The sequence below is a fragment of the Micropterus salmoides genome, unplaced genomic scaffold (genome assembly GCF_014851395.1).
Source record: "Micropterus salmoides isolate LMB-PRFRI ecotype aquatic unplaced genomic scaffold, ASM1485139v1 Ms_hic_scaffold_8, whole genome shotgun sequence".
Lineage (NCBI taxonomy): Eukaryota > Metazoa > Chordata > Actinopteri > Centrarchiformes > Centrarchidae > Micropterus > Micropterus salmoides.
The window spans coordinates 34574192-34598915 of NW_024044570.1; the positions used below are offsets into that span (position 1 = coordinate 34574192).

The window sequence follows — 24724 nt, forward strand, 5'->3', positions numbered from 1 at the left end:
TCATGTGACTCGTTAGTGTTACTAGGTCTCAGGTGTGAATGGGGCGTCACACATACACGCTTTGGAAAAGCCGTGTGTATTGTACGCAAAACTGTGATTTTGCGTGTATAGTAGCCCCCAGGTAGGTGTATATGAGACGCATCCAGGCCGCGTGTGTATGTGACGCCCCGGGGTCACGTAGTAGCTAGCTAGCTAGCAATGTTTTTGTTTAAGGGGTAGTAGTCTACTTTATTGTCCTCGAAAGGAAATTTGTTTTGGACTGCATGGTTGCTGCATGTACATAGAAATATACAATATACAAGTATAAAAATTATAAAAAGAGGAAAGACAATTAATTTGACAGGTTCCACTCAGAACAGGCCTCGCCATGGTCAACTAAAGAAGTTGAGTGCACGTGCTCAGTGTCATATCCAGAACTTGTCTTTGGGAAATAGACATATGAGCGCTGCCAGCATTGCAGCAGAGGTTGAAGGGGTGGGGCGGTCAGCCTGTCAGTGCTCAGACCAGATGCCGCACACTGCATCAAATCGGTCTGGATGACTGTCGTCCCAGAAGGAAGCCTCTCCTAAAGATGATGCACAAGAAAGCCTGCAAACAGTTTGCTGAAGACAAGCAGGCTAAGGACATGGATTAGGAGTATAGAGACAAGTGTGTCTTGTCTACAGTCAAACGTGGTGGGAGAGTCCTGGTCTGGGGCTGCATGAGTGCTGCCGGCTCTGGGGAGCTACAGTTCATTGAGGGAACCATGAATACCAACATGTACTGTGACATACTGAAGCAGAGCAGGATCCCCTCTCTTCAGAGATTGGCCCCAAACACACCTCCAAGACGACCACTGCCTCGCTAAAGAAGCTGAGGGTGAAGGTGATGGACTGGCCCAGCATGTCTCCAGACCTAAACCCTGTTGAGCATCTGTGGGGCTCCTCAAACAGAAGGTGGAGGAGCACAAGGTCTCTAACGTCCACCAGCTCCGTGATGTCGTCATGGAGGAGTGGAAGAGGACTCCAGTGGCAACCTGTGAAGCTCTGGTGAACTCCATGCCCAAGAGGGTTAAGGCAATAATGGTGGCCACACAAAATATTGACATTTTGGGCCCAATTTGGACATTTTCACTTAGGGATGTGTTCCCTTTCGTTGCCAGCAGTTTAAACATCAATGGCTGTGTAATGTGTTATTTTGAGGGGACAGCAAATGTACACTGTTATAGAAGCTGTACACTCACTACTTTATATTGTACCAAAGTGTCATTTCTTCAAGATATAATCACATATTTACAAAAATGTGAGGGATGTATAATGTGTGTCATGTTCACCATTTTAGTTTAGTGTGTTATCATGCTAAATTTTGCTAATTAGCACTAAACACAAAGTACAGCTGGGGCTTCGCTATTGGTTTGCCATCACTAGGCTCTGCCTCAGCACTTGAGACAAAATCAAAACCCTATATAGCTCCAGTGCATGCATTGCTGATCTCCCTTGGAAAGTCAGCAACAACAACTAGGGTGGACTAGTTAGAGGGCTCCGCACATGCTCATACAACTGGAGTTACATCCAGGTAACTACTAATTCTATTTCATAGGTGTTCTGCAACTGGCTATGCAATTGGTTAAAAGCAAAGGCTGTAGGGATGAAATGTTCTCCCAGCTGGACCCAAACCAAAAACTAGTCAGAACCCTGCCAAAAGCCAGAAACATGACAGAGGTCCCGCAGCCCCACCTGAGGGCCTCAGTCAAACTGCAACAATACCAGCGTGGCTGGATGTTATCAAAAAAGACCTCTTTGTTCTTCAGACGAGGCCCCCCAAGACAGTGCACCAAGCACTGAAACAGATGCAGAACCAGCGGTCATGTCCATGAGACATGACTGCACAAAGGTTGAAATGGAAGACCAGGAGGCGGTCAGACAGGTGTCTTCCACGGAGACACTCCTGAAAAGCGCCATTGAGTATGTGCTTTTAGGCCCCTTTGTCTGAGCAAGCCGCTGCACAGACAAAGGGGCCCCTGAGCCTAACCGCTGTGGTACACTAACAACCAGTCGTATTTCCTGAAAGCAATTGAAAGCAGAAAGTGCCTGTCTAGATCATAAGGTGTGCAGGCGCTTCTCCTCCCCTTTGGTGATAGGAGGAATGAAGGCCTCAGGTTCATGACCCTAGACCTGAAAGAAAAGGTGACCTTTAGGAAAAAAGGACAGATTTGGACGCAGTTCCACCGACCCCCTGTTGCCACTGATAGACCTACAAGAGGAGGGCACAGACAAGACCACAGGTCCCCTGCCCTCACAGGTCCCCTGCCCTCTTGGTAGACGCCAGAGCTAAGAGGAGCTCCAAGAGATCCTCCTGAAGGCTGTCCAACACCTTTTGGAGGACCCATTGAGGGCCAACACAATGACCAAGGGACCTCAGCCTGTAGGACATGCCTCACCAGCGGGTGGCTCCTGGCCATGAAATAGTCCAGACTGTTGAGGCCCGCTGTAATAGCTGCAACACAGATGCAGCTTTGGATGCAGCACAGCCACAATCAAACAGGCCCTGCAGAAAATCCAGGATGCCCATGCGCACTGTATGGACTGTATGGACTAGATGTAGCTAGAGCCTGTTAGCTAGTGACACAGACTGAGCTTTACTAGCATATAGTTGTATAGTGTGAAATGCCCTCAGGACGAGGGGAAAGGTGCTGTTAGTTACTGCTGAAACCGGATTAGCAGATGCGAGCAATACATGCTGTAGCTCGAGCTAACCAGCAAGCATATTCAGTAGATCAGTTATAAGGGCGTGGCGCTCCGGTGCACAAGCGTTGCGTGTATGTGCGCTTTTTACCCACCAAACAACATGCTTCTGTTTCACCAAAACGAACGTCAGTGTCACACTGGATTGAATGTCTTTTTGTGCGCACACTTTCTGTGTTTTATACATATGCAACATTTAAGAGTCTTTTCTATGTACAGTTTTATAAATGAGACCCAAGGCCATTCGGCAGCACCACTTATTGAGAATGGCTGTGCTAGAAGGAAAGTTAGGGGACCGCCAAGTCCACAGACTTCACACCCTCTCTGTACAAAATTTCATGGCAGTCCAATAGTTGAGAGATATACAAGTCTGGACAGACCAACTGTCATTGCCGTCAACATTATCAGTGTTTGTTTTTGAGCAATGCCGTGATGCAAAATAAGAAACAGTCTTTTAACCCGTTTGTTAGAATCAATAATAGTGAAGTCACACACACTGCTTCCGGACTGAGTGACTATTGTTTGAATGACAAAACACTGTATTCTTTTTTTTTTACACCTTACTGCAGCTGTTTTAAACTGATTCCACATCAGTGCCCTGGGGCAAAGTCACCCCCCTACTCACTCCGCTCCTCTCAATTCATCCAGCATGCATTTACTGGTGACCAAAGCACTTTGGCTTTGGCTGCACAGAGCAGGACAGGATATGAGTCTGGCGGAAACAGGAACCAGGTGCATCCTTTTCTCAGTGTTATATTGTTTTTCTCTGGATGAATCTTGTGATATATCCAGTGTTATTTACCAAGGCCCAGGAGAGCTAAGCACAACTGCATATTTGGTATTATCTCGTTCACCTACAACCTTCAGAAATTGCAAGACATACTGCTGAAGAATACTACCCTTACTGGACCCTATTAAATTTAAATTTCCCCAAATATTTTCATTGTTTTGGTAAACATCCCCAACCGGTCTTCAACTCTATTATTTTCCCCTTTCAACCTCCAGAGCAGCTTCTTTCCTCAAGCACTGAGACTTTTAAATTAATCATCCTCACTGCATCAAAATTATTAGTTTTTTGTAATGTCTTGCTGTGTTTGCGTTTGTGTGACTGCAAATGTACATTTTGTTATACATGCTTGTGTTATAAAATGACAATTAAATTCACAACTTTTCAGAGAAAAATAACATCACTTTACATCACTACATTTAATGTATGCCATTGCAAAGTTTTACATGCATGACTTAAAATGAGCTGACATTGCTGTGCTGGCCATCAATTTTCAAAAAATATTTGTCAAGAGAAGTGGTGGAAGAAGCATTTAATAATTTACTTAGGTTAAAGTAGCAATAGCTCACGGTAAAGGTCCCTATGAGTGTTTTACTTTTGCATATTATTGAAGTATTGTGTATTGTATTGAAGTATTATTGATTGTGTATTCATGTGTTAGTAGTATTTAGCAGCTTGTAGTCTGTGAAAGTAATTTCAATAAGTTTATGTCATATTGGGTGATTTTACCTTTAATTATATATTTTTATAATAAAAAATATTTTATAAGCTCATTGTATGGTTTGTATGTAAAATCTTAATGGGTACAGTACCTAGTAACTATAGCTGTCAAATAAATTCAGCAATGTAAATGTGCAATATTCCCCTCTAAAGTGTGGTATAGTATATAGAAGTAGAATTATAAAGTGAAATAACTTAAAAAACCTCAATGTGTACTTATCTACATATCTTGAGTAAATGTATTTAGTTACAGTACATGCCACTGCAGCAGTATGAAGTTATGGGTACCTGTACTTGGTTTGTGGTGATTGTTACACGCTTTATTGACCAGTAACGTGTGGCTCTACCTCCTGAGCCACATATAATACTGATATGTAATTTAAGATGAATAATCTTCATAGTACAGAGACATTTAATAAATCAAATGCTCTCACACAAAAGGGAAGAAAAAACGCTATCTGTGGCTGTCTGAAATGACTGGCTGGCCAATCTGCCTACCTACCTACCTGCGCACTCTTCCTGTGCTTATTTTGAGGGAGGCCTGAATGGAAGGGGGTGGGATTTTTTCGGTTGGAAGTCTAGCTGGTTTCTTCAAAGTTGCAGACCCCAGCTTTCACTAACAGCTACATTACAGGAAAACGTCATCACTGGGTATTGATGTTTTCACCGAGTAACTTCAGTTTAAGTTAACTTTCCGTAGCAGTCACTGAGGTAATGTTGAGTATGAGAAAGATGATTAATGTGTACTTCTTGACATTTCTAACTAAACAAGTCTTCCTGTAACAGTTAATATGTTTACTTTGTCTGTTTATTTGAGGCCCTGGAATAGTTCTTGTTCAAAACACCTGCCAGTGTGTTGCCTATTAAAATAAGGAAAAGGTAGGAGGAATGAGGGACAAGAAATCTGAACAGGCGCAACACTGTTCACAGCGAATCTCCCAGACCAGCCTGAAAGCAAGATGTAGGAGACTGAGGGTGTGGTTTTAAATACTACCTCATGACATGTGGAAGATAATACCTGTAAAGGAAAACACACCTCCTGCAAATAGACACACATTCACTGGACCATATATAGTATCTGTTGAAAAATTATTGTGAGCCAGGTTCAGGTGTGAAGACGTTTCGGAGACTGATAAAGACTTAACATAGCAGGGTTTATTGAGCCCAGCCGGGAAGATACAGTGCCTGCATGCAACATGTGAACATGTCAAAGGCCAACACCAAATCTGAAGGAGAACATTTTTTGATCTCTTTGATGTTTCTGTCTTCCAGCTAGTTCTTATAGGTTTCCCTATTAGGTCATCTTTAACTGGCCTTAACCTAGAACAACTAATCTATCTAATGTTTAGACTCCAGTGCTTCATCCTAATGCTGCTGATAATCAACAACTGGCAGATGAGCTGAATGACTTGACACTCCACAATCATCTCTGGAGTAAATGACTACAGGCCCGTCGCCCTGACATCTGTAGTCATGAAGTCCTTTGAAAGACTGGTGTTGGCCCATCTGAAGAACATTACAGGCCCCTTGCTGGACCCCCTGCAGTTTGCCTACAGGGCTAACAGGTCAACTTGGGACTGCATTACATCCTGCAACACCTCGACTCTCCAGGAACATGACTGACAGGAGTCAGCAGGTGAGGCTGGGGAACATCACATCCAGCACCTGGACTATCAGCACTGGCGCCTCCCAGGGGTGTGTGCTCTCCCCTCTGCTCTTCTCCCTCTACACCAACGACTGCACCTCAGGAGACCGCTGACGACATCCAGGACGGTGATGAGTCGGCCTACAGACACTCAGGCTCTCTGGGGTCAAAACAACCTGGAGCTTCACACGCACAAAACTGTGGAGATGATTGTGGACTTCAGGAGGAGCCCCCCCACTCTGCCCCCCATCAACAAACTCAACAGCCCTGTGTCTGCTGTGGAATCCTTCAGGTTTCTGGGATCCACTGTTTCCCAGGACCTGAAGTGGGGGCCCAACAGTGACACCATCATCAAGAAGGCCCAGCAGAGGATGTACTTCCTGTGCCAGCTCAGGAAGCTCAACCTGCCTAAGGAGCTGCTGATCCAGTTCTACACATCCATCATCCAGTCTGTCCTCTGCACCTCCATCACTGTCTGGTTTGGATCTGCCACCACAAAAGGACAGGAGCAGACTACAACGGACAGTCAGGACTGCAGAAAAGATCATCGGTGCCAACCTGCCCTCCATTCAGGACTTATACATTTCCAGAGTCAGGAAACGGGCAGGAAACATCAGGAACAGTTTCTTCCCATAAGCCATCACTCTGATGAACAGCTGATTTCTGACTCACGGTTACAGGAATAATTCCTGTGCAATAACCCAGTAACTCTGTCTCTAATCAGCCACCTGTTTACTGGCTAACACTTATTATTTATTCACCATTCTCTATTTCAGTGCTGTTTATACTGTTATATTGTATTATTGCATATAATGTATACCAAGCCACCTACCTCTAGTCATAACTCCAGCACAAAATACTTTATTCCAGCATCCTTTGCACTATGCTCCATCGCACTGTGTACATGTATGAATGTATGTGTATGTGTGCCTGTATATCACAACCACCTCTGACATGTACATAATAATGATAATAATATCTTACTCCTGCACCTTTGCGTCAATATAATATTTGTGTTGTCTACACTATACTCTAATCTGTGGAGTCAGTGAGTTCTTGTAAACATTATTGTAAGATGCTTATCCTGCATACAGGGTCGCAAGGGGGCTGGAGCCAATCCCAGCTGACATCGGGCGCAAGGCAGGGTACATCCTGGACAGGTCGCCAGTCCATCTTCACAGTTCACACCTAAGGACAATTTAGGGTCGCCAATTAACCTAGTCCGCATGTCTTTGGATGGTGGGAGGAAGCCGGAGTACCCGGAGAGAACCCACGCAGACACGGGGAGAACATCCAAACTCCACACAGAATTGGGCCCAATTAGCCATTTTCTCTCCCCGGTGTCATGTGACTCGTTAGTGTTACTAGGTCTCAGGTGAGCAGGTGTGTTAAATGTGGTGTTATCTCTCTCACACTCCCTCATACTGGTCACTGGAGGTTCAACATGGCACCTCATGGCAAAGAAGTCTCTGAGGATCTGAAAAAAAGAATTTTTGCTCTACATGAAGATTGCCTAGGCTATAAGAAATCGCCAAGCAGGCACGTGCACACATAGACATCAAAAGGGGCTTCAGCACCTGCCCTTTTTCTTCTTCAAGAGAAATTACCCTTTTTTCTGGGATGCTTTTTTTTTTTTAAATAAATGAATATACAGTATATTTATTCCTGTTTGCAACAGATTCCCTGATTCCCAGAGCGCAGCACACAGACAGACAGCAGCCCCTCCAGCTTCTCTCCCAGCACTGTTTTTATTGGCTTGTGTGGAGGTGAGTGGTGATTAATAAAATACTAAACTACCAGTGCCTCGAGTTTATCGCTAATTAAACAGAAGACAATATAGGCCAATGTCTTGCTAAGGCATGACTCATGAGCTGAGCTACTGTAGTAGGTAAGCTGAAGTTTAGCTAAGGCAATATCTCATGGCCTTACAACCTAATGTACTGATGGAGACACTGCAGGTGAACACAGTAACATTTGTGTCTAATAACGTCATCACAATCGCCACACTGATATGCAAATTAGGCGTTAACTAGTTAAAATACGCCAATTTGCACACATACCACACAACTTCCCCAGTTAATGACTTACATCAAGAGTTGGCTATTTTCCTCTGAAATGTGCAGATTAGCTTGTTTTGGGTAATATAGAATAAATCTGCAGATGCAAATAGACCGAGGGTATTCCACTGGAGTAAAAGAAGACATGGAAGCAAAATAGGCCACTCCATGAAAAAGCGCCTTAAAGAGTAACTTCATAGTTTTGATGGTAGGCTCCTTATCTAATAACTCTCCGTTCTATTAGTTTGTTGTATGCTGATAGATCCTTATATAATACAGACAGCCCTCCCTCAAATGTGAAACTGTCCTCCCTCAAATGTGAAACTGTCCATGTCACACACATTAATGTATTCAGGCAATTCAGTATTCTGTTGCTTGGCTGTGTGAAGCTAAAGGTTATGTTTACTCATTTGGCATCTTGCTTGTGAAACAAAAAGTAGAAGTATTTAAATAACATTTATTTTAATTATTCCTGCAGCCCAATGCCACAGTTTAGTGTGAAGATTTATGTGAAGTGTTATGTATTCCAATAACACCTAAATAATTGAAACAATTTATTGCCTTGTGAAAAATAAATAAATTATTAATGAAACTAAGTCATAAATGAAAACATGCACATTGTGGCATAGTTTGCTTTGTCTGTATGTTTGTCTGTCGCCTGCTCCTGTGATAAACCTTGTGAATACTAAAGAAGACCGTGGTCTCTGTGTGAACTGATTATTTTATAGAAAAGTAAAAATGTTGTTGAGTTAATATATTTGTCTTTTTTTTTATTTGAGCCCCTGCCCACCAAAATGTCTGTGCACGTCCCTGTTGCCAAGACCCTGAAACTGAGCTGCAGCACGGTGGCCAAAACCATATAGCGGTTCAACAGGACAGGTTCCACTCAGAACAGGGCTCGCCAAGGTCGACCAAAGAAGTTGAGTGCACGTGCTCAGCGTCATATCCATATCTTTGGGAAACAGACGTATGAGTGCTGCCAGCATTGCAGCAGAGGCTGCCTGTCAGTGCTCAGACCATACGCCGCACACAGCAGTAAAGTGGTCTGTATAGCTGTCGTCCCAGAAGGAAGCCTCTTCTAAAGATGATGCACAACGCTATACGCATGATCCATGATGATACGGAAAAATAGAAATGAATGGCAAAAATAGCATGTCTTGTCTTATTAAGAGGAGCCAAGCTCCCCCCATAGTTTGCACCCTGTTTGTACAACAGGTACTTGGTAAAAGACGTTTTCATAGTTTAAGAGGCTTTGCTCAAATCAGCCAAAAAGACATTGGTGCATGACATTGCCAATGCCGGTAACTAGTTAATTATGCTTATGTTAGTTATAAATTAATAATGCTAACATCTGATGTCATGTTAAAAGCACCACCTGTTAGAATGTAAATAGGGATATCACTTCATATACAGTCCATTGTTTCCCATTTTCACAGCCCAGTGCAGCTCGCCAAGAAGGGACAGCCCCCAGTTTATGGTCCATTGATTTACACTCTGAAATGGGCAATTCTTAAAATGTCTACTTATACTTTTGATAATTAAATAAGTACATTTTGCTGGTAATTCTTATGTACTTTTACTCATGTCGAATTTTGAATGCAAGACTTTTATTTGTAACAGAGTATTTTTAAATTGTGGTATTGTCACTGCATTTTTACACTAAAGAATGTGATTACTTCCTCCATAACTGTCAGTATGATCTATAAGTGTTTTCTCTTCTTTCACTTCAGAGGCATTCCACACCTGGAATTTTAACCACGCGATGCCTTATGCTAAATATTTCCTAATATATCATTATTTGTCAGCAGTAGGCATGATGCTGGCACTTAAACAGCAATGTCTCAGCAGCATTGCAATAGTAAGGAATACTTACACATTAATTGATACTTCTGAACAAAGTTTTTCAGTTTGTACAAACCTTAAAATTTCATCCTGTAATAAAGATGAGTACTAGTGTAAGCTGACCCATGGACACAGAATTGCTCATAGTAGCGTTGCTCTGTATGTATTTTTATACAACAGCAATATTCTACATGAGAGCCAGTGCCTGTTGTATGTGTGCTAATATAAATACACCAATCTGATGTTTTCACACCTAATACAATCTTGATTGCTACCAATCCAATATGATGATGTGATAACACTCGTTTCCAGTAGGTAGCAGGACCGAGCAGAGCTTTCCCATGACAGATTACAGGGCTGGTTTGAGCAACAGTGCCAGTACAATGGTTGCTATCCGGTGTGTCAACCTTTGTGTGGGTGGAGAGACTTTTCTCTACTTCACTGCATGTCTTTATTTTCTTTAGTCTGAAATACCAAACAAACCTGCTACACTACGTTAGGCAACATAGTTTTACACCAGTTGATAAATGTTTATTAGAATGGCATGCATACATTGTTTCATTCAGTCTAGGTGGAGACTGTTGCACACCTGCCAGTAGACAGTAGGAGACTGCTTTCTTGTGTAGAGGTGTGACATCTGAGGGAAGCTACACAAGAACACAAGGTAAGTGAGGCTAGAACACACCTGTAATTAGTGTGATGATTCAGTGTTTTCACTATTATTCAAATCTTTATACTCTTCTGTGTTTGTTGTGTGTTTTTATGTTTTTTGCTTCGCTACTACTTCTATATACTTTCAGCTACAGAAGCCATTCAGGAAAAAAAAGGGAGTTTTTTTTTTATCACTACAAAGAGTAAACTGTAGACCTGCTCTATGAAAAGTGCAGCGAGATAACTTCTGTTATGAATCGACCCCATATAAATAAAATAAAATTGAAAGTCAATTGTAAAACAATCTTCATATTCTCTTCAAATCTACTCCACTTCATACTTTCAAGTACAGATACAATCATCATAGTTTTTAAAAGCTTTTTTCAGGCTTTTATTATGGACGCATGCTGGGTGGAATTTTCACCACTAGAGTGGGGAGGATTTCTAACATCTTCTCAAAAACTTATTTTTGAAGATTTGTGTTGCTTGTGTGGTGCGCATGTAACTATGGAATCAATCTTACTTACATATTTGACTTGGTGAGCTCCTGAGAAGACCAGCTCGAATGTCAACTGAGAGTCAAACTTTCTGGAGGACAGCAGAGTGCCAGTTTTTTAAAATGCTGTATTGCTCACATGTTTTTAATTCCATATCATATCATCAATTACATATATTTTCTAACTTACTTGCATTATTTGGTAATGCGGGTCAAAGTCCAACTCTGCCAGTTTTACATTTCAGCAACCAAGTTGTTAAGCAATGCAGTGCTATGAAGTAACTCATTTCAACTTCAAGCTCTGACAGTAGTCTATTATAATTTTGCTTTTACCTTTTTTAGCAACATTTTTTCGCTCTTAGATGAAATGTCTCTAAACAGTGTATCGGGCATAATAGGCCTACTGTTGTCAAACAATTGCTATTGATTGTCCTAAAGATGAACATGATTATATGACAACAAAGCAAATAACCTGGTCACACCAGTTCTTCTTCAAAGCAACCCAGCCACATTGATCACTGAGCTGACGCACAGTGTAAACAAGGGTTTTTTATTAACCTTGGTAAGCCTTGGTCTACTTTTGAGATACACATGACCACAAAGTTAAATGGGACAGAAATTTACTATAACTTCCTTAATGGACCTTTACAGTAACGGATCAAAACTGATATAAAGCCAAAACACTACAAAGAAATACAGTTGGAGGATAGGATATGAAGATGAAAATTAGCTGTACAATCACACATCCTGACATGATTCTAGTGGGAATGTGATACAAAACAAAAAGGCAGTTCATACTTTTTGAAATTAAATAGGTCTACAGTATAATAATCAGGCATTTGTCTTTCTTTGTTTTAGGCCTATTTGGATGAAGTATCTTTTAGCACAACTAAATTTAAATGGTCAGTACACTTTCAGTGGACACTCTTTAAGAGTTATTGAGATCTAGTTTTGAAGGACAGTAGGCCTGTTAAACTAATATCGAGTGTTGGGCAAGTTACTTCACAAATGTAATACATTATAGATTACAAGTTACTGTCATTTGGGAGTAATTAGTTATATTACAATATTACTGTCTCTGAATTGTAGCCTAATGCTTTAGGCCTACACTACTTTTGCGTTGAGTTACTTTCACTGCTTTAATGGGCGCATTATCCTGATAGAAAGATGTGCTGCATAGGTGGGTTCTAGTGATGTGCAGAGTTATATCGGGTGGGTCTTTTGGATGAAATACCATGAATCGTCTCCCCATTAAGAAAGACACTGTGCGCATTTACGCACGAGGTACAGCAGCATAACGTCATCATCTCCCAGCTCTCCTACAGGATCGGCCAGGATGAACTGACAGCAGCCTCTCTGATCATGAAAGTAATTCGTTAAAGCACAAACACCTAGCCTCTAGAGATCTATTTACGCATGATCCATCAGGGGAGCTACCGTCTTGTTCAGTGGAGCCCAGCCCCGCCGTAGTTTGCACCCTGCCTACAATCTCTCTCTCTCGGCCATCGGATTCCCGCAACAGGAAATAACGTTACTCATTTAGGCTACATGGATTTGTTTTGCTGGTGCCGAAATGTTTCTCGGTGTTGGTGAATTATTAAAAAAACAAAACACTTAATTTAAAATGCGTTGTAACGCGCGTTACTGAGATTGTAACGGGTAGCCTATGATATTAACGAATACGTTATATCACTGTGTTACAGCGAGAAGCAATACATTACTGTAATTGACGTACTTTTGTAACGTGTTAATTTCCTCCCAACACTGTTGTTTTGTAGGCTACATTTTTACATTATTGTCATATTTATTAGGCTACTGATTTTCTTCTCGTGCATATGTAACTGTACAATCAGTAAAAGCAGAGGGTCCAGCACAGGGGAAGCTGAGCCAGGGAGAGGCCTACTCAGAGAGAAAGATGAGGGATTAGATTTTTGTCTCGGATTGCTCTTATTAACGTAATATTGATAAAGTTAAAGTAAACTGCTGTGTATTTATAGCGCTATTGGTAGTATACTACCAATGTATAGAATAAAATAGTAGGCTTACTTTAGTGTTAGGGGTTGAAAGTATAGGCTATTCACTGAAGCGTTAATTCGCCCAGGGGTTTCCCATCGGGCGAATTAACGCGGAACTTCCAGGCGAAACTGTGGCTGAAACTGAACTGCCTTTTCTACATGAGCCGACAGCTAGCTAGCCGGAGAAGCGAGGGCCGTTGTCATGGATACGGGCAGTCTCGTGGACATTCTAAACAGAAACAGACGTGACAGACGACAAGTGCCGATTGAAGAATCGGGTTCACAGTTCTTGGTAGGACGTGAAGACACAGTCGAGTTTAGGAATTGCTTCTGTAATATAAGCCTTTTTCTGTCTTTGAACCTCAGGGGATATCTCGCTCTCTCCTCCTGCGACTCCTGGACCCTGTTCTCTGGCTCAGGTCCAGCCTGGTCCACTCCACCCACCACCCTCCTCTGTCTCGGACCACCGGCCCCCGCCCAGCCCACTGCCAGTTAGCCCAGCAGAGCCTCTGGCCACGTCTCAAAACAACGCTTTGTACACAAACGGACAGTGGAGGGGGCCGAGCAGCTGCTGGCGGAGCACGGAGCTGAGGAAAGGAAAGGACCGCGGGGTGGGGGGACAGAGAGCGCTCTGTCGACACGCAGCACGACCGAAAACAAAGTTAAAGGTAAGACATTTCTGCTAAATGCGAGGGAGGAATGAAATAAAGTAGCTCCTCATCCCGCATCTTCGGTCAAGCAAGTTAGTTCGTCAAAATTCAGACACGTCAGGAAGTTAGCGGTTTGTTTGATAGCTAAACGCATACAGACACGGACCTACTTTCAAAGTTTATTCAGCGGTGTCTTGGCTAACCCCGGTGTAGAGACATAACATCAATTTTTGGCATTTATAGGCAGTGGGCACATGGTCTCATTGAGATATTTTTAAAGGACTTTCAATTTCAATGATTAAAATTCAAATTCCACATTTGCTGGCGACCTTTCTGAATTGCCCTCACGTAGACCTGCTGTGTCCCAGTTTGAGGCTCAGTGTCTTAACTTGTAAGAGACGCAGGACAGGAGGACAGGGTCTCTGTGTTGGGAATAGGCTTTAAGGCTGGGCAGTTTGGTTGAATGAAAGATCACAATTTTTCATGGGATTATTTTTCTGATATTATAGTGGTGTACTGTTAAAAAAAACTTCATTGAGACAGTTTTTAAACACAAGTTGCTCAGAATTATTCATTTTGACAGCAGAAGTAAGGCAGAACGATAACAGTATCATCATGCTTCTATTAAACTGAAAGGAAAAACCGGTAGCTGGACTTTACCACACTTTAACTGTACTGTTTTTCATTGAAGCTGATAGAATAGTTGCATGAAACATGCATTTAAATTTAAGCTGCTGACATCTTTATTCATACTTTTTCTAAAAGATAGACGTCCTGCCAGTCAGTCAGAACTGAAGAAGCTTCTTGGATGAGAGGCGAAAACATCTTTGAGTACCTTCAACCAAATCCAGTTGCCCTTGGTTTTAACCCACCTTGAATACATTGACATGAATATTTACATTTACGTGATAACAAACTGATTTTTAAATCACTGTGAAATGTCTGTATTGTGTTTTAGCACAATGAAATGAAGGGAACCTTCATCCAGAGGAGTTGACAGTTGAGCAGCTGTTTGAGGTTGTTGTTGAAGAAGACTGCCTGGCTGTGTAGTTTATTTATCCTCTGGACTCGGTGCTCTTTCCACAGATACCCATGGCTGTTTTATGCAGCTGCACAACACTCTGAGACAACACTGAAAAGCTTGTTTCAGCGTATGGTTTTGGGCAACTGTATTCTCATAAACAAGCAGAGTAAGAAAAGCTTGAAGTTACAGCTGGAGAAAGCAGAGGGGCAACTCTCTGGTCTCTTTCACAGACAGAAAAGAAGTATCTGTTGTTCCAAACCTACAACCTCACTTGTGTGGAGGAACCCCAAACTACCAGTGCTAGTGTTGCTGCATTGAAGGCCCGATACAGACGTGGACAGTGCTCAGCACGTGGTTCTGATCATGCAGTGTCGTGTTTGTACGAGCATATAAGTTCATACACGTGATGTCTGTGCGGTAGGTCCGTGTGTGTTATCCACGCACTCACTCAGCGTACTAATATGTAAGCAAAGGCTTGTTGTTCTCCCCTTTGTCATGAGGACCCTCCTGCAAATATTGCATTAAGCTGTGGTCTGTTGAAAGCCCACACAGCATTCCTGTTATGGTGCATCTGCCTTCTCGGTGACACTGTTGATGCCACATCATGTTAGCATTTCAGATTAGTCAGGTATAGGCCACATGCCACACTAGGCAGTGTTACATGTCATGTTCATGTTTGTACATAGGGATATCTGTGGTACTTTATAAATGTTGGAGCTGATTCCACTATTGTGTCATGCAACATCTATCGTGAGATGTATTTAAATTTACATTCACTTCCTCCTGCTGGGCAGACTATTGAGCAATCCAATATAGTCTCGCTTTCAAGGAAATGTAATTCACGTCTAGCTATGATGTGAGTATTCCAGTAACGTTGTCCATGTATAAGTGTGGAGATCAGAGGATCTGATAAGATGAAACTTTTATTTCTGGCTTACTACTACAAAAAAATAAGGTTTTAAGTAAATGTATGAATTAAAGCTGGGTGTGGTGTGATGAGAGCTGTGGGTCTGTCATGATGTCGGGTGTTTACCTTCGTATCCCGAGGATCTGAAAGTAAGGAGCTCATGTCAGGGCTTGTTCAATAAGCACAAGAGATTATGGTACGCTTGTATGGATCACCTCAGTCAACAGGGATCAACAAAGCAAATGTGTGACCTTTAAAGGACCGGAAAATAACCGTGGGCACAAATGGCGTATCATGACTTCAATCCCCTAATTTTAGAACACATTTGCGTACATACAAATTTATTTGTTGCTGAGACCTTATATTTTAATATAAATTATGGCTGAGAAATACAGCAGAGTGAAAAGTGTGCCAAACAATCCCGGCCTCCTTTCACAGGGACGCTGGAAGTCAGTCACAGCTGGGGGTGCTGAGTGAAGGTCAGCGTATATAATGATGTCATGCTAAATGTTGTTTGTTTTTCATTTGAATATGAACAGAACAGAAAGAAGGGGAGGAGAAAAGACAGTCTGGACAGTGATTTATTTGATTTCGGCTAAAATAAAATAAGGAGTCATTTTATTGTCTTTAATCTTTGCTGTTGCTCCATTAGTGTGACCATTTTTCCTCTGTGGTGGAAAGTTCTTGTTTTGTCTGGCAAGTCTCCCATATTGACACCTTTTACTGTTGAAATGAGAGAGAGGTCATCGACCCGTTAAACCCACCCCCACCCCTTTCGGCTCATTCTTCTCAGCTCACCTACAGTTGTCCATTGTAAGGTGATAAAGTTGAAAGCATCCACATCATAAGCTGCAGGGGTGAAGAACCTCCTCTCACGACAGCACGTTGGGTAATATGTTTACATACACAGTGTAGCGATCAGCTCCATTTAACGGCAGGGGAGAGAGCAGAGTTCATGCTACAGAGGAGCCTGCTCTGCATTTTGCTGCATTTAGCGAAATGAGCTGTCATCCAAGCTGTGTGTCAGATATTAATGAGTTGGGCAGATCCAATAAATTTGAAAATCAGGCGAATACCTTTTTTAATTTAAGTTTTGGTTGTTCTACTAATGTATCTCAAATCTATAAACTGGTCACTATATGACTGGTGGCTGTGTTGGAAAGAAGCCTGCATGACCCTTTCACAAGAAATACTTTTTCCATAAATAGCATGTTAATTGTAAGTCAGATGATCACTGGATTGATTCTGATATTTTAACAGAATCCTCTCGTTGTGCAGAGCATGGCTTTCTTTTCTCGAATGCACATTAGAAACATGATTGTTTTATAGCAGTGCCCGGCGGTGATCATCAATCATTAAACAGAGTGTTGTGATGAAACTGATCTTGGGTTTCACTTAGCGGGAACAATTATTTTTGAAGGGAGAGAGTAAATATGAGTGGAGTGAACCATCCTGTTGGGTTTAATGCATGACACGCAAGTCTTCCTCTGTATGTAGGCTTACCCATCTTCATTCAACAATGAGCCATTCTCCCTTAATTGCCACTATAATTCTTTACATTGTAAAGTCCATGTTCATAGATGCTTTGGGAATGATCATTTTGTATTGTCTGTCTGTGCTATTGGAGAAGGCAAATCATATGCAGCGCCCTTCATATCACAGCAAGTGGTCTGTTTGGTTACATGTCCGTATCAACATAACAGATGCAGGCAACAATAGTAGACTAGGCAGCCAGTATGATATTTTAAAGAGATCTTAGTTGTATTTAACAGAGATAGCTAAATTAGAGGTAATCAATAATCAAAGCAAAGTGCATTCCCTAGAAATAAACATGGTGCACAGTGGCTGTTTCTAACTGATGCACAGCAGATGACCTGTTATTCCAAAAAGAATTATAGGTGAATACTTTATACATAAAAATATAAATTTTGGTTGAAAATTCCTTTAAAATATGTGTATTTTATCATGTTAATATGCCTGACATTCATTTAGCTATATATTCACATTATCGAGTAATAATAAATTACACCACTTTCCTTTCCATTGTCGCCAAGTGCTTGCTCATAGTAGGAATACTTGGGTCTGTGTAAATAATATTATAAAGGGTACGAGGCCTGCTCTATATGAAAAGTGCCCCGTGATCTGTTATGAATTGGCGTTAAATAAATAGAATTGAATTGCATACTTAAGGGGCCTCTTGTGTCACACACAATACAGTAGATGACTAGAGCTTTTTCATTTTCACTGATGAACTTCCTTTACTTAACAGGATGTCAGCAGTATTCTTTAAGGGGTGTGTGTTTCGATACTGCGAAATGAAAGCAGGTGTCATGTAGGTATTTGGTTTTGCAACCTGAAGAACAGAGTCAGACCTAGAGTAGTTATTTATAATACGTATTGCATAAGGAAAGGGTGTCTTAGTCACCTCTTCCTTTGTCCTAAGTGTACTTTCTTTGTCTTATCAAGTACTACCTGCAAATCAAGCCCTAAGTGACATTCACATCTGAAGTGGGATGGGATGTCGGAAATAGCTTATGTTCTGAGATAGACCTAGCCTACTTTAGGAATGCCATTGCTTTTCTGTGGTCATTCTGAGTAATTCTGTGTAAGTGAGTCTGTTTTTCGGGAAATACAATCCTTGTAGTTACAAACAGGTGACGTCCGAGGTAAAGATACACACAGAGATAGATGGCAGAGAATGCAGAAGGGCATGGTTGACAGGCTAAGGTTTCTAAAGATAGAGCTCTTTTATTTTAGTTTGCTGTCAGATACATGACAGCAAAGCAAATACTGCCTTGCTCAAGGAGGAAATGGAAACTCTTGCCAATTTCTTTACACATTTGAAAAATAGTGGGAAGAAGAAAAAAACGTATTTAATCCCACCCCCGTGTCCACAAATCAAATTCTTATAAATAATCTATCCGTGTTCCAAATTAATATTTACACATATACTTTTTCATACCCAAAAGCAATTCAAAATGTATATCAATTATTTAAAATATAATATCTTACCTACTCATCTACTTAAAATGTCTTTAGACTCCATTGGCCTGTGTTTTGTGTCCAGTTCAGACGGGCTACAGGAATTGGGGGAGAGAGAGGCGGTATAAAAAAAAATCACAGTGCCTGGCTCTACAGACTGAGCTTCAAGTTGCCTTTCATCTTCAAAAAAGATTGAAATGGTGCCAGATAGCTGTTAAATGTCTTAGAGTCAAAATATTTTTGACTCCGAACCATGTCACAGAAATAGAAATCTTGATGTAACGCCAATTCTCTGAGTATCTGTAACAGACTTAACCTGTTAGAGAATGATTTTCCTTAAAGCCGCTTCCTCCTCCTGACGCAGAGGCTGGGCACGCCATTGAGCGGAAGGCGGTGGCAAGCCTCTTTTGTAAAACCAGCAAACACCACACCTTTACTGTTCATTTGCTGCTGGTGAAGCACGGGATTGAATTCACTGAGATTTTACTGATCACTTGTCTCCACATCAGGCTCCAGTATACATTCAGGAACTCTTCACACCTGACTCAGGCAGGCCTGTGCTTGCAGTCTGTCCCTGTGCCTTCCACTTTTTAATTGCCCTGTGGATGAGTACAATTTCCTCGTTTAATTTAATTGAAAACTCAAAAGTACAGACATACAGATAAAAAGTAGAAGGCAATGTCTGTAGTATTTGTGGTAAGAGATTTTGATTTGTGGTACCCAGGCTCTGGAACAGCACTCACTGAGAGGAAGGCTCTGTTTTGCAGGAAGGCCCTGATAACATTCACACCTGGAAGCTGCCCAGTACAACCAAAGCCTGGTCTGCTGGCCGCTAAGTTTGGGTTATGGGCCTTGCTCAAGGGCACCTCAGTGGTGATAAATGAGGGAGGGCAAGCACTGCTCGGTTTACTTTCCACACCCAGCTTCTAGCCTGCCAGTCCGGGCCGACCTCCCGGTCACAACTGCCCTTTCAGATACTGAACCCCTAATTGGTCTGGGTTTTTTTTTTCCATTATCTTCTATCTAATCTGTATTATACTGAATTACTCCACACACTACTGTATTACAATTGCTAAAAGGAGATTTGCAGTCATTTCCTGTTTAACTTTCTCTCTCTTTGTGTCTCTCTCTCTATATTTTCCTCAGACCTGTCTTTTCTACGGCAGAGTCCACAAGTCGATCAAGCACCAGAGACCAGCTGTGGAGCCGGAGCCATCATGCCCCGCTGCAGTTTGAACCTCGCCACCATGATTTTCCTGGTGATTGTGCAGGGGACGGTAGTGGTGCTGTTCTATAGCTGGTATAGCCAGCTCAGTCTCGGTCCCTGCAGCTCTGCCTCCTCCAATGGCAAAGTTCACGTTCTGCTGCTGTCGTCGTGGCGATCAGGCTCGTCCTTCCTGGGTCAGGTGTTCAGTCAGCACCCGTCTGTCTTCTATCTCATGGAGCCCGCTTGGCATCTGTGGACCAAACTTAACAAACCCAGTGCGCGGGTGCTCCGAATGGCCACGAGGGATGTATTACGGAGCGTATTCCAGTGTGACTTTTCAGTGATGGATGCCTACCTGCCAGAGCAGCACAATGTGTCCTCCTTGTTTATGTGGAGTCACAGTCGAGCTCTGTGCTCACCACCGGCCTGTCCTCTCACGCCACGCAACCAGTTCAGTAACCAGACTCTGTGCTTTAAGAAATGTGATTCGAGGGGTTTAAAGCAGGTGCAGCAGGCCTGTGGCACTTACAGTCATGTGGTATTAAAAGAAGTACGATTCTTTGAGCTGGAATCCCTCTACCCGCTCTTGCAGGACCCTAGCCTAGATCTCCGCATCATCCACCTGGTACGAGACCCTCGGGCAGTGGTGCGGTCTAGAGAGGCGTCAGCCAAAGCCTTTGAGAATGATAACGCCATCGTCTTGAACCAGAGAAACGTACCAGCAGCCGAGGTGCAGTATCAAGTCATGCAGGAGATCTGCCGTAGCCACGTGCGCATCAATGAGAGGGCCCATCTGAAGCCTCCTCCATTTCTGAAAGACCGCTACAAAATGGTCCGCTATGAGGACATAGTACGTGACCCACATGGGGAGATAAATGACTTGTATAAGTTTGTAGGTCTGGAAATTACATCACAATTGTCTGAATGGATCTACAAGGTGACCCATGGAAAAGGCAAAGGCTCCAAGACAGAGGCCTTTAAAATCACTTCACGAGATGCTGCTGTTGTCTCCGAGGCTTGGCGAAGCATGTTGTCATACAGCAAGGTCAAACGTGTCCAGGAAGTGTGTAAAGGGGCCATGAAATTGCTTGGGTACAGGATGGTTAACAATGTAAAAGAACAGAAGAGATTTGAATTAGATTTACTAGTGCCACGAAAACAGTATCAGTTCAGCTGGTTGCCAGCTAACACAAAGGATCCAAGTAAGAGTTAAATCATGAGTGACAAAGACAGTAACACCAAGAGACTACATTGGACTAAAGTTTATATTCTTTACGATACATGTGCCGGACGATTCAGTACAGGACATTCAGTTCAGTAGGCGACTGCCTCTGTTCGGTACACGCTGTGGCCCAAGCTATTAGTGTCAGTACAGTGTGTTTATTACTACTTCTCGCACGTGCAGAAGAGAAATCCTAGAGCTCAAGTATTTATGGGCTGTGTAAGTCTTCAATGGGAGCTACCACAGACTGATTCATAAACTGAGGAAGCACTGGCATGATGTCTAAGGGTGAAGCACTGTTATACATAATATATTTCTTACAGAGGGAGGGGCATCTCTTTTCAAAGGTATTTGCAATTTGGCAATGTTCATTTGTGTTTGTGAACCAGCGATAGTCTTAATTTGCATGGCCACGCATGCAAACGATTTGGTTGGAAACGTAACGTATTTTTGACCAGCACTGTTAAATAGCTCTCTACGTTGTGTGCACAGTTTGTGAATCCTGTGGGCTCATTTTGGACATCTGTGTGTATCAGAGAGGACTTATATCGTGTGGATGTGCTGCCATCAGTCAGTGTGTACCAGAGAACTAATGTGAATTCACTACATTTGAGTTGTATTATGCTGAGCATCTTGTCAGTCTAGATAAATATTGTTTTGGATAGAGAACGTGTGGCAGTGATTAAGGATCAAAGCATGTAGTCAATAGTAGAATGTTAAATCATGAGCTTAATAGTTAGTATTCAGATTCTCTTAGTGCTTTCTGTTAAGAAATGATCAATCCTCATTTTAGAGAAAAATGTCAAAGCATCAAGGCAGTTTCTGACATAAACATAAACTTGAGCCATTCATTTTATTTTGCATGTGCAGCACAAATGTTCTGATTGAAACCATGTCTACTTTCCCCTTGTACAATGTTACATGACCAAACAATGTCAGTATACAAGACATCAACGATGAGTGGCAAATGACGATGAAAGAGAGGTGTACTCTTTCCAAATTTTTCCAATTTAGAAACTTAAAGCTGCGCTAATTCAAAGGCGCAGAGAATTATGCATTTCCCCTCACTTTACTGTACAGAGTTAAATATAAGAATGTCCAGAGCATTAGTGTGTTACAATGCCATTTGACATTTTGAAGTGTTGGCTGTTGTTTGGCTTCACCAGACACAGCTGGCTAATGAGTAGCTGATAGCAGTTTGCAGCTACTGTATTGTATTCCATAAGAAATGCTGACTGGGATGAAATGGTACTTTAAGCAAAATTAAGCATTAGATTCAAATTTAACATCATACAGTATGTCTACTGTGTTGAATGGGTACTTGTGAGATCAATCCGTGCACAATAGGAAAGTTGAAGAAAATGAAGAGTCTTTGCCGTTTGACTCCGTCGTGACGTCGTATTTTTAGGGGGCAGTGGCGCTGTGAGCTACCCGAGAGTGTGAATACCAAGTAGAATAAACATGAAGACAGTTACTCTCCCGATTGAAGTCACAGTAAACTTTATTAGGAGTTAGTATCGCTGTAGATGAGACACATGGAGCAGATGGAACTGGGTGTTCACTGAGTACAGTGTTGTCTCAGTAGACAGACTGTTTTACTGCGTGCTGACCTGTTAGGTATGCCACCATATGCATTAATCAATATCCGTTCAGCTCTGTGGTGTTGAAAAAGGTTGTGCATTTATAGATAACCAGCAATCAACAGTTTTTATTGTCCTTGGTGGTAATGACAAAATGAAAAACACACTTGAGTGATTTTAGGGCTCCTTTCACTCCTTTAAGGGTCACATTGGTGTCTATGCATGTTTCATCCCATTTACCACAAATTACGTACTATTTGAATGGAGTTTTGAATGTGTTTACCTGTAAGGCAATAATTGCTTACTTTTTGTTTGCTTTCAAATCAGCCTACTCTTTCAGCTGCAAAATATATTGTAATATAATTTAAAATATTGTAAAGTTCTGTATTATGGAGTATTATGGTCCCGCCTGTCAAACTTTGTTTGATACTTATCTGATATGAATGAATGTTTTGCAAAAAGTCAGTGATTTCATGAAGTGCTTGAACATGTGTACCTTTGCAATGTGAAAGATATGGAACAGTGTGTTTTCACCAGAGCCATGTCACAGAAATAGAAATCTTGATGTAACGCCAAGTATCTGTAACAGACTTAACCTGTTAGAGAATGATTTTCCTTAAAGCTGCTTCCTCCTCCTGACGCAGAGGCTGGGCACGCCATTGAGCGGCAAACCATGTCTTTCTGTTCTGTTTGTATAAGGGGCCAGTTGACAATGCTTGTTTAGCAGACAGACCTGCCAGTCTGTTCTTATATTTATGTGAAGATGACTTATGAAGCAGAAACTATATAGCACTAATGACTGGAATAAATATGTACATGTAACCTTTGGCTACTTTTATTTGGTTGCCTTTAACTGAAAGCTAGTTAGAAACCTGCCTTCACAATGTTTGGAAGAAAATAAGAATTTCTCAGCAGTACATAATTTATGTTGTGGCGCCCTCTATTGGCTGAGTCCAGTCTTGCATCTCCACTTAATATTTATTGGAAGTCTATTCTGATCTAACAAACCAATAGTCATTGCAGAAGGATTCTGTAAAAAAAAGGTTTTATATAATTAGTATGGAACGATGCATTAGTTTTGTATTACATTAAAATAAAGTTTTAACCACACTCACACTTCTTTGAATGTCCCTTTTCACAAACATTATCTTCATCCAAATATAATTCGTAGAATTACACATGTATGACCAATATCCTACAACAATATTGACTAATGCCTATATATCAATGTATGATCTTCCATATGCTTATATATAACATTTTTTTTTACGTACATACAGATAACATTTATAAAGGCATGCCCTAGATATCTTTTAGATATGTAACTGAGGGTAATAGTAGTACAAGACAGGAACACTAATTGATCTCTCTAAAAATCTAAAAATACTTACTGTATATAAATAAATACACACATGATATGAACAGAATACACAGCAACAAGTACTGTAATTAAGTAAATTTTGAGGTACATGCACTTTACTTTAGTTTTTCTATGATGCTACTTTATACTCCACTATATTTGAAAATGATAGTAACTAGTTACTGTACTCAGCTACTCAGATTAAGATCTAAATTTATATCAGGAATCATGAAAAATGCCCAAAACAATGATCAGGAAAAAATAAGTATATATCATATACAAACCACTGTTTTACAAGTAGAAGTAGTATATGTATAATTCAGATATCTTCTATATAAATAATATAACATAATATAATATAATATAATATAATATAATATAATATAATATAATAATATAATATTCCTTTTGAAGATTTGAAACCATCTTTATTGGATAACATGCACAGACAAAAAAGAATCACTCAATGTTTTTTTCAACCAATCGCAATCCAGTATTTTTGTGGCCATGGTATAATATTGAATTCGCAACATGAAAATAATGGGACCCTCACGTCAGAACAGGCTGTAATGTGGGCCTCACATTGGACCCCCAAAGATGGTGTCTGAAAGGGTTCAGATGAATAATCGTACAGTCTACCACCACTACTATCCTCCACTGCAGCTCAACATGGAAATACTGTCTGAATAAACACAAAAGAAATGCCAGCACTTTGGCATAACACCTTTATCAATGTCTCCAAATTGAAAATCAGAACGTTTTAAATGTGCGTAACACACCCACATGGTGGGAAAGCATGGACTGACTCCTGGAACTGGAACTGGTGTAGCTGTTGATAATGAGGATCTGCTGGTTT

The 24724-nt window shown here is 41.4% G+C and overlaps 1 protein-coding gene across 1 annotated transcript; it reads left to right on the top strand.

The window, feature by feature from the left end:
• The first annotated feature begins 10159 nt into the window (after positions 1 to 10159).
• Positions 10160 to 23624, top strand: chst6 (carbohydrate sulfotransferase 6). The gene is made up of 3 exons (XM_038705534.1): positions 10160 to 10438; positions 13303 to 13604; positions 19646 to 23624. Exon 3 carries the CDS (start codon positions 19717 to 19719, stop codon positions 20917 to 20919), a length of 1203 nt encoding a protein of 400 aa, XP_038561462.1. The 5' UTR covers positions 10160 to 10438; positions 13303 to 13604; positions 19646 to 19716; the 3' UTR covers positions 20920 to 23624.
• The last annotated feature ends 1100 nt before the right edge of the window (positions 23625 to 24724 follow it).